The sequence below is a fragment of the Carassius auratus genome, chromosome 7 (genome assembly GCF_003368295.1).
Source record: "Carassius auratus strain Wakin chromosome 7, ASM336829v1, whole genome shotgun sequence".
Taxonomy (NCBI): Eukaryota; Metazoa; Chordata; class Actinopteri; order Cypriniformes; family Cyprinidae; genus Carassius; species Carassius auratus.
Window position 1 is genome coordinate 20119043 of NC_039249.1, and position 10770 is coordinate 20129812.

The following is a 10770-nucleotide window of genomic DNA, read 5'->3' on the forward strand; positions in this document are numbered from 1 at the left end:
CTTCCTCACTTATAGTTTAGACAAGATCACAGAGGCAGATAAGACAGTCACAACCTCTGTAAAATTTAATACCACTCTCTCGGGAAAATCTCTCGGGATTACTTTAACTCCGTTAACCTGTTTATCATGCTCTTTATTCTATAGCTTTGAATAATAAATCACTTTTGCTTTCCTCTCCTCTTTAAGGGAGCGAGTTGGAATTAATGATCTCCCACCTCTGGCCCCCTCTATCACTCCCCGTGTTTTTCGCTCTCTCTCTCTCTCTCTCTCTCTCGTTCAGCGGTGTAATGCTCCACTTGCCTCTCGGAGCTGCCGGTGCTCAGGGGGCTGTGAATCTTATCTGGTTTTCCAGAGAGGGGTTTGGAGCTGGACTGAAGAGGCAGGGACAATAACAGGAAGCGGCCAGTGGAATACTTTTGCCACTGGAGTGGGCTGATTGTCCAGTGAACAGCTCAGTGGGAGCTCAGACCAGTTCAGATGCAACTGGAAACACACACCACTGACCAGAGACTGAGGAGGATATAATACCACTCATTTACTGAAGGGTTTTTCGAATCGAGGAAGACTGCTAAAGGGACCAAAACACCTCTGGTAGGTGATTTTTTTATTATTATTTATGTTTATGTTTGTCTTTTAGTATTTTTTTTTAAGTTGAGTGTATGACGTTCAGTTGAAATAGTTACATATTTTGTACATCTGTATAATAAGTACTGTATCTGTGTATGTTTTATTTGGTTTTATTCAAGTTTAATGTGTATTGTAATATTATCACTAAAAAAATCTAAAGTCTGATTTGAATGATGCTTCCTGGACTAATAGAAAGGAAATTGTTTGTGTGTGTGTGTGTGTGTGTGTGTGTGTGTGTGTGTGTGTGTGTGTGTGTGTTCGATAAACTGTTCTATATAAGTATATTAACATATATTTTTGCTTGAAATAAAACTTAATAAGAAAAGAAAAAGAAAGAAATTCCCAAGGAACACTGACTGACCCATGGGAAGACTTATCTGGATGTAACATTTTACTTAGGAACAAAGAAACTATTATAAATCTGTGCACCATCTGTCCTGCTTTTTTCTTGAAACAGCAGTTACAGGTTATTCTTAATGTCTCATCCCATATGCCACCGTAGAAATAATGTTTTTGCAGATGCAGGGCTATCTGTCATACAAAGATTGGTGCTGTTAATGATAAAAGGTCATGTAAAACATCACAGTTCAGGCTATAAATAATAAAAATCATGCCTGCCGTGAGCTTGACATTATGTGACCATATACATAGAATCTAAATGAAGAGAGGTGTATCAGAGGAGTCAGTGGTGAGAACAGGTGCAGTACACACACTTCAGACAGTGACACCTTTAACAGGTTGCTGGAACTTGTGACACTGAAGATGTGTGAAAGAAAGGAGGGGAGAGCTGATGTATGTCAGGCTGAATCTCCTAGAGGAGAGAGTAGGCAGACTGCAGATTGCTGGAAGCTGCTCCGTGATTAAACCTATTTTAATCTGAAGCCCACACATAGACATACACACATACACGCAAAGCCTTTCAAATGACTGGTTTAAACAACAATTGCTGGTGTGCCTTCCAATAATGTCAACTGTTGAAAACAATTTGTATTGATAGCTTCTGTTTCAATGTGCTGAAATTACAATGAGCCTCAGCACTTCACTGAATATTATCTATAAAAATATAATAAAAAGGATAAAAGAGAGAGGAAAGAGGACTTTAGAACTAAAATGACTTATTGTTTTTATTTTTCAATTTAACACGAGTAGTGTGGCTGACTGAATTATCAAGAAGTTAATGTTTAGTAACCAGCAAGTCAAATATGATATGGATAGTTTGCATCAAAAACAAAAAAAAAACTACCAAGCATTTTAACTTTTGACTTTTCAGCTAAAACATCACAATTAATAAAGTTTTTGTGGAAAACCTAATAAAAACATAACTGGAAGAATGTGTTTCCATACTTTTATTTATATTTAACTCTTTTGTAAGAGAGAATTTGTAGAATAACTTTTTCCAATCTTAACAAAGAGTGGATAATGAGCAGCATTTCCCCTTTTGCCCTTAATCTGATTGGAGAAAACAAAAAGAAGAAGAAAGCTGGCAAAACATCAGAGTAGAAATATCCTATGTGCTGCCCATACATTTCTGAATCCATTGTTTTATATAGCGTATGTGAAAGTAATCATTTTGAGTGGAAGACTTCAGCAGAGATTTAGCAATGTGGGAACACTTAAGAAGCATAATCCACCTCATCTTAACATCATCATCTAAATGAGTCTAACATAAGAATGGTCCATCAAGCTAAAGCGTGTTATCTGGGATGGGAATGTAGTAGGCTAGGGAATGTATTAGTAGGCTTTAACAGTGTCACACAGTTAGTGTGCTGTTTCCCATCATTCAGTAGAACACAGTCGAAAGTGTGTGCCACAGGAGGAACCCTAATGAGAGGGATTTCAAATTCAGAGATAATGAAGGACTTTCTTTATTTCTTTCTTTCTTTTCAAAAAATTAAACATACTGAGGTCTTTGAGGCTGAAGAAACCATCTTGAAAGGCATGAATTAATGTATATATTTTTCTTCTTTGTTCCATTCACATGGTGTACAGATGATGAAACACACTGCCTGCAGACAGATGACTGAGCCTGTCTTCTGGGCAGGTGTCCTGGTCGTTTTCTGTGCCCTCAGCGCAGGAGCTGATGTCTACCAAGCTCTGAAGATGCCATCCATGTCGACTAGAGTGCTTCAAAGACATAAGAGAGAGTGGAGATGGGATAAACTTTATGTCACTGAGGAGAATCCTCCAAAAAACCCGCCTGAAAAAATTGGAAAGGTAAAGGGTCTAAACAATGGTAAATTGAATGAAAATATGTATATAGTGCTGTTTTGAATATACTGCTTAAAGTATGAGTCATATGAGGAATTACTATTTAAAGCTAGATATAAGGAACAAAATCCTTGGATTAATTTGATGTTTGTTGTAATGCTTGCTTTTATTTCTAAACTTTCTTTCCCTCATTCCTTTCTCTTTTTAGTTACATAACACACGTTTCAATGCATCTGCAAGATATATTCTCTCAGGAGAAGGTGCTGATAGCATTTTTACTGTAAATGACATTGGGGATATCCTAGTCAATGCAAAGTTGGACCGGGAGAAGAAAAGTGTCTACAATCTGTCAGCTTCACTCATCAACAGTACAACCAAAATACATCTTGACAAAGACGTCACATTTACAATAGTGGTCTTGGATATTAATGACAATAGCCCTGTGTTTCCACCTGACATCTCCGGATCCATCAGTGAATCTTCTCATGAAGGTAACAGGGTGGCCATGATGTCCGTGTGTAGACAGCGTTACAACTAGGACTGAAGAACTATAATATAGTACACATTGATTCATTTATGAAATGTGGATTTTGTTGCAGTACAGTAAAACAGCCCGCAGAACATTATTTCATTTTATGCTCAAATGTTTTGTCTAATTCTTTTTCTAGGATCTTTAGTAATGACAGTAACAGCAACTGATGCTGATGATCCGAGCATTCAAAATGGAATGATTGGGTACAAACTTCTGAATGGGACAGATCTCTTCTCCATCAACAATGAAGGTTTGCAATTAGAAACTTTGGGATCCTGTCTATCTATCTATCTATCTATCTATCTATCTATCTATCTATCTATCTATCTATCTATCTATCTATCTATCTATCTGTCTGTCTGTCTGTCTGTCTGTCTGTCTGTCTGTCTGTCTGTCTGTCTGTCTGTCTATCTATCTATCTATCTATCCATCTATCCATCTGTCTATCAGCCATACTTTAGTCTTCAGTGTGACATGGTCCTTCAGCAATCATTTTAATATCCTGATTTGATGCTCAAGAATTTATTTTCATATTATTATGAGTGTCGAAAACTAATATTTTAGTGGAAAACATGATACATTATTCCAGTATTCTCTGATTAAAAGAAAACCCATTCAAAAGCAGAATGTTCAGCAGTATTTATTTGAAATGGAAATATTTTGTTACTTTATGAATGTCTTTGTTTGTTTTGTTCTTAGGTAAAATCACAACAATGACAAGCAGTCTTGACCGAGAGAAACAGAGTCAGTATCTAATTTCTATACAAGCCAAAGACATGCCAGATGTTAGTAATTCTGGGAATTCTGCTACTACTGTTGTGACTATCAACATTGATGATGTAAATGACAACATTCCCACCTTCAAAAAAGGTAAGTTGACTGTAAAAACTGTAACTAAATTTTTCAAAGACACGCTGCATGCTGGACTAGACTATTTTTCAAATTGGTGTCAACAGAAAGTCTTTTTCTCCTTAGGAGAATACCATTTTAATGTAAGAGAAGACAGCATCCCTGGATATGAAATTGGCAAATTAGAAGTGGAGGACAAAGACGAGATACAAAACAAAGATCCATCTTTTATTATACAACAAAAATTTGATGAATTTTTTTTCATTAAACTAAGTAATGTGAAAGATGGAATTCTAAGCCTTAATGGGGTAAGCATTTCAAACTTCACTACTAAACAAGCTTCAAGACAACTTGAATTTTTAAGAATGAGCAATGTTTTTAATGATTTCAATTAAAGTTTACATTTTATCTCTTAGCTTTAGTTTTAGCAATTAACATTTTTTCCTTAATCACTCACAGACTCTCGACTATGAAACGGAGAAGATGCACAAGTTTGCTGTAAACGTGGTAGAGCGCACAGTGTCTAAATCACCAGATAACCAAGGACCAAACCTGCAGACGAGAGCCCAAGTTTTGATCAATGTAATCGATGTGGACGAACCACCTGTTTTCAGCCAGTCACAATACAACATCAGTGTGCACGAGGGCCCAATCACAAATACATTCATTGGAGCTGTTTCAGCAAAGGATCCAGATAAAAACAGTTACAAAATACGGTATAAACTTAGATGTATTTTTATTCATAAAAAAAAAAAAAAAATGCTTTTTGTGTTTTGGTGTACTGTCATAAAAGTCATAGTGTAAACAAATCAAAATGGTTTCATTTAATGTTGATATTTGATCACTCTAGCTACTCTATAGAAGACTCGAACTGTCCTGTAGCTGTGGATGCTGTACAAGGACGTTTGTTCTTAAAGAAGGAACTGGACAGAGAGGACAAATCCTCCTACACATTCCAGGTTACAGCACAGGAGGATGTCCCAAATGGTAAGATATAAACAAGCTTCACAGCTTAATCATTTACACTTCCAGTTAAAAGTTTGCACACGTTGCAAAAGTTTTAAGTAAAAATAAGTATTTACATATTTACCAAATAACCCCAGCCAAGTAACAACAATATTCACAGACAAATCTTTATAAGTAGTAGTAGGTTTGACCAAATTAAATATAATAAGCATCATCATCTTTATGATCGAGATCATTAGTAAATTTGTTATCTCTGAATCCTCAGGTCTAAAGTCCTCTGCGAAGGTTAATCTGAAGGTTCTTGACATTAATGACAACTTACCAGAATTAACTAACGGGAGCTCCGTGTATGTTTGTGAGAGTGATGGACCTGGAACAGTAAGGAGTCACTTGAATACATTTCACATGAACAAATTTATAATGATTTTCCTTTAGCAATATATTTGCGTAATCCTTCATTTATTACCCTCTTGCAGGTTATTGGGACTGTTGGTGCCACTGACAAAGATGAAAATTCAGGCCGGTTCCATTTCACTCTGCCAAAACCGAGCTTGAACTTTTCCCTTTATGATTACGGAAGTGAGTTCATTCATGTTATCTACAGTTAGTTGGTCAACAGAGTGGTTCTAATCAAATTTAATCAGCCACTCCACCATTAGGATAATGTTTGTAAAGTTGAAGATATTTTTTCAGCGCTCCTTAGTTCTCTGTCTACTCCAAAGCAAACCACTGCTTATTCCTAGAGTAATCAGGCATAAAAGGAATAGGACAAAACCCACCTAAATACTGTAAAATGCATTAGGTACAAGCTTTCTAAAAGCAGCAGCCATGCACAGTGAATCTGTGATCTGACACTCCATGTTCTAAATGTGCCAGACTGAGGAACATTTTCAGAACACTGTGGCTTCTTTCCTCAGAGCTGTATAATAAACTAATATGATGGATTACTATTTTACTAAACAGGAAAGCAAAGTGGTTTGTTAAGGTGCACTGACTAATGAAAATAAATGTATTGGGCTTTTATTCTTCTTCTTTTTAATATTTTTTTTTTAAAAAATATAAGCGTATTAAAAAGATTTCAGAGGGATCATGTGACACAGAAGACTGAAAAATCCATCTTTGCCATCACAGGACTAATAATAGATTTTAATTTCTATTAAAATGGAAAACCTTTATTTTAGTGTAATTATAATTTTAATTTCACAGTTACTGTTTTTTATTGTGTTTCTGATATATAAATGTAGCCTTGGTGAGCACTTTCAAAAACACACCAAAAAGTCCCCAAATATGTTTTAATCCATAAGTGTAATTTATAAAATAATTACATTTATATTTATTTCTAGCCATGTATTCAAGTGACAACAATGTTGCTTTTTACAACTGCAACTGGCTTTCCGCAGAATGCCACACGAATGTCAAAGTTAAGATTTACTCTTCCTACCATTGTGTGAAATGGGATATTCTTAGGCCTGGTTGCATTGAATTGTCACAAGAATCTCAGCAACATTTCCCTCCAAGCATCAACAGAAAACAAAAGAAGAGTCCAATGACAACAATAGCACTCCTGATGAAAATTGTTAGCTTGCAGCTGTGGCATACACAGTCCGTCATTGAAATTAATGAATGCATCTCTTCAATTTTAATATTTTTTGTAGATAACACTGCGGACATAAAGCTGAAGCAAGGTGGTTTGAGTACAAAGCACTCAGTGGAACATGTTCTGGAAATCGAAATCACTGATGGAGAACTGAAGAGAATTGAGCACCTCCAGATTAAAGTGTGCACGTGCCAGACGGGTAGACGGGTGGAGTACTGTAAGGCCTTCGCCCAGTCCGGAATGAGCTTCAGTGCCCTCTTAGCTATTCTTCTCTGCATCGTCACCATCCTGGGTACATTCACACACATCTCTTATCTCACTTGTTTTTCTTCTTTCTATTACAAAGATCTCCATGCAAGGCCAGTGACTCCTGTTTTCCTTGTTTAAGAAATCAAAAGGAAACACGCTTTTAAAAAGCAAATGCATCATTTAATCAAGCCGAGCGAAACAGATTATGCAGGATTCATGACTTGACAGGAGCGTGGTTATATTAATGATACATGTGAACATTTGAAATCCTTTCTTTGAGGAAAGACTTTTCTCCATAATTTCCCAAGTGAAGACTCTGTATATTTTATTCACCATCTTAGGATCCTTTAAGTGGTCTGATTGTATAAATAACCCAGGTACTTAACACTGTAAATAAGAGTTGCTTAGCTCCATATTTGCATTATCATTGTTAGTTAGTGTACTATTGTATATATATAATGAGGAAAAAATATCCAAAAGCTATCACTGGGGCAGTACCCAGTACATATGTTTATCATGTCTTTACCACACATATTAGACCCTTAAAGTATTATTAGTAAAAGCACTTAAAGTAAGTAAAATTTAAAAAGGTACCACCTCAGTGACAGACTGAGACAGACAAGTGTGAGATTACATTTTGCTTGCATCTCTACACCTTTTCAAAAGTTGAGGCTTGTGCTTGTATTTCTAGAGGTGAGAAACAAGGCAAAAGTGATGACACTTAAGACAAGACACTGATCTGCAGTCACACCATCAGACAGACGAGAAAAATAATAAGAGACTTTCTTTTCAACACCACCTTATATTCTCTTCCACTCGTTCACTTTGTTCATCTGTTGATTTCTAGAAAAACAAAGGATGTTTGAAACCTGGGTTTCCAATTAAAATTTAGCATGAGTTTACATTACAGAAATAAACCAGGAAGATGTTTCAAATGATGTTGAAATTAGAATGTTGACAGTGTCTGTTTCTTTCATCTTCTCAGTCATCGTCATCCTCATTGTGTTGCGGAAGCGCTATCAGAAGGACGTTTTGGTTGCCAAGTCTTCTGGCGAGATCCACGAGCAGCTGGTTAGATATGACGAGGAAGGCGGTGGAGAAATGGACACAAACGGTTATGACGTCTCCCTCCTGTCCTCTGCTTGTCACGACAGCAGCTTTCGGCCTGGCACGGGGCCTTCAATGTACGTTGTGGCAAAGACACCCTCTGCTTGTAAAGGTGACATGGCCATAATGATCGAGGAGAAGAAAGATGAGGCTGACCATGACCGTGATGGGATTCCTTATGATACTTTACGCATCTATGGCTATGAGGGACCTGAATCCCTGGCCGGTTCCCTCAGCTCTTTGGAATCATCTTCCTTTGGGTCCAATCTGGACTACGACTTCTTGCATGAGTGGGGCCCTCGTTTCAGGACCCTGGCTCAGCTCTATGGAGTAGACGGCTCGGACTCTGATAGATCCGATTGATCCTACTGAAGGCCTGGGTTATCAGGTAGCCATCGTCCTTTGTAAGGGTCCTTTTAAGAAAGGGATTAACAAGTGCCATTACTTGTTTCCTCCGTGCATTGTTATGACATTATGATGAGCACTACTGTATTTGTAATTTTCATAGAACAAGTGTATGTTAGTAGAAAAAAATGCCTTGGGTTTTTCAGACTGGTTTTGTCCAGGTGGGTTTTGTATAAAACAGCATTAGACACTGGTTGGACAAACTCTCTGGTTCATCCTTACAGCAAATCTGATTTAGTCTTTGTTTATTTGTGAAGGATTTTTTTCTTCTTCTTCTTTAATTGTATACTGTCTCATGTGAAAACATAATTATTTTACGTTTTGGCAACTTGGTGGTAAATTCTTATGCATTTGTACAATTAGATTCAAATGAAAATGTCACCCATCCCTGAATCTAGCCAGGAACCTAAAACTGAGATAATACAAATAATATGAATTTGCAACCAGACTAAAAAGTTACAAGTAACAATGAGACTGTGTTGTTCTTAATATTTTTACATTGTTTTTCACATATTGTTTTCCTATAAAAATACTCAGCTTATGATAATTTTCTTTTTAATGTATACAAGTGTTTTCAAAGTGGATTCAAAGTCAGTGTAATTGCAGAGCCAGCATTGTTCAGCAGACTCTTCTCATCAGGAAAACTACTGTATTGCCATGGGAGCAACAGAGGAAGTGGTGATAACTGTACTTTGAAAGAATTAAAGGCTACTCCAAGTTTATTTGACAGGAATCATCAGCACATCTATTGTTATGAGTAAAGCCCAAATCTCAGAGGTCCACCATTATAAGGCAATTGCAGACGTCTCAGGAAACATGCAGTGAGTTTAATGTCTGTTGAAATGTGAGAAGTGAATAACTGTATTACCAAGTGAATCAAAAGTGTTGCTATATATTTAACAATGCCATGTAACTTTTTAAATATTCTGATGATAGTTCCAACCAAAATATGTAGCAGGCCAGTCAGTGTCTTGACAATATTGTTTGTCTTTCATTCGAGACTACTCTAAATAGACAAGAGGATCTCCTTTCATTGAAAATTGTGTAAACCATCTTTATACCTTAAATATTTACTTCTGTGCACAAACTGTACCCTGGTCCCCCATTAACCATTGGCACAATACAAGGAAGTCACCTTCTCCCTTTCCTGTAGGGAATTACAATCCAAGCACTTTTCTCCCGTCTCGTTCAACATGAGCAGCTCAGTCAGACTTCTCTCAGACTTCCTGTCCGTGTAAGCACAAGGGAACACACTTCCGGCTCCCTTATCTTTAAGTGAAGGAACAGATTGAAACCGTTTTCCTGTTTTCTCGTCTTGGAGGGATAAAGAAAGGATAGCAGGAAAATGTTAAAGAACAATATAAATCAAGCTGTCTTGGTCACAAAGGCATTGTCCTTCAAGACAAACGATGCTGCTCTTGAATGTTCCTTTTTTTTCACCATACAATCTTTTTAGAGAAATTTCTTATAATTCTCATGCGTTATTCTGGTTGTAGAATTAGATGTTCAATCACTAGAGTATGCATCTACTGGGCAAATACTATTACAGCTCATGAAAATCAGACTGCAAATCTCCTCATGATGGAAATGACCATCATGTATCTCTAATAAAACAACTGTACAGAAAGTTGAAGAAAAACTGGAATCGTAACTAAAATGGCCTTCAGTTGATAGCCTATGTGATTTTTCGTTATTGTTATCATATTTCATGTATGCTTTGAATTAGCAAAAATTGACATTATGGCCAGTTTAAAGTGTATAGTGTGTTGAATGATCATTTGTTTTAATGCATAAAAGTGTCTGAGATTTATTGGGAAGGTCCAGTAGTTGTCAGTGCTGGGCAGTCAGACTAAACATTTCAGTATGTGGTTCACTTGTGTGTGTTACAGTCTGGTGTAAAGATGGACAAAAAAATGTGCCTTTTTTCTATTGTTTCCATTGCTAGAAATATAATTTTTTTGTTTGTGTGTGTTTTGAAACTGCCAATTTTGTATTTGAATAATAAACTTCCGTAAAATAGTTAGTGTCCTTAACATAAAATAAATTGAAGAAAAACAAAAAGTTTAAGTGTGTGTGTGTGTGTGTGAAGACAGAAGAGTGTTTGTGTCTCATTAAATGGATGCTGTGTGGGTACCTTTAGGTGAAGTTTACAATGTATGTTGTTTATCGCAGACAAACAGATCAAACAGTTAGCGGCACGTTAGCAGAAATTCCACAGTGTTTTCACGCA

At 36.6% G+C, this 10770-nt stretch overlaps 1 protein-coding gene across 1 annotated transcript; it reads left to right on the forward strand.

Annotated features, from left to right (window-relative positions):
• The first annotated feature begins 279 nt into the window (after window positions 1-279).
• LOC113106188 (cadherin-5) lies at window positions 280-10559 on the forward strand. Its single transcript, XM_026267864.1, has 12 exons — window positions 280-591; window positions 2617-2841; window positions 3044-3326; window positions 3504-3617; window positions 4067-4237; window positions 4343-4524; window positions 4676-4932; window positions 5067-5203; window positions 5448-5560; window positions 5659-5761; window positions 6838-7071; window positions 8014-10559. Exons 2-12 carry the CDS (start codon window positions 2617-2619, stop codon window positions 8496-8498), a joined length of 2304 nt encoding a protein of 767 aa, XP_026123649.1. The 5' UTR covers window positions 280-591; the 3' UTR covers window positions 8499-10559.
• The last annotated feature ends 211 nt before the right edge of the window (window positions 10560-10770 follow it).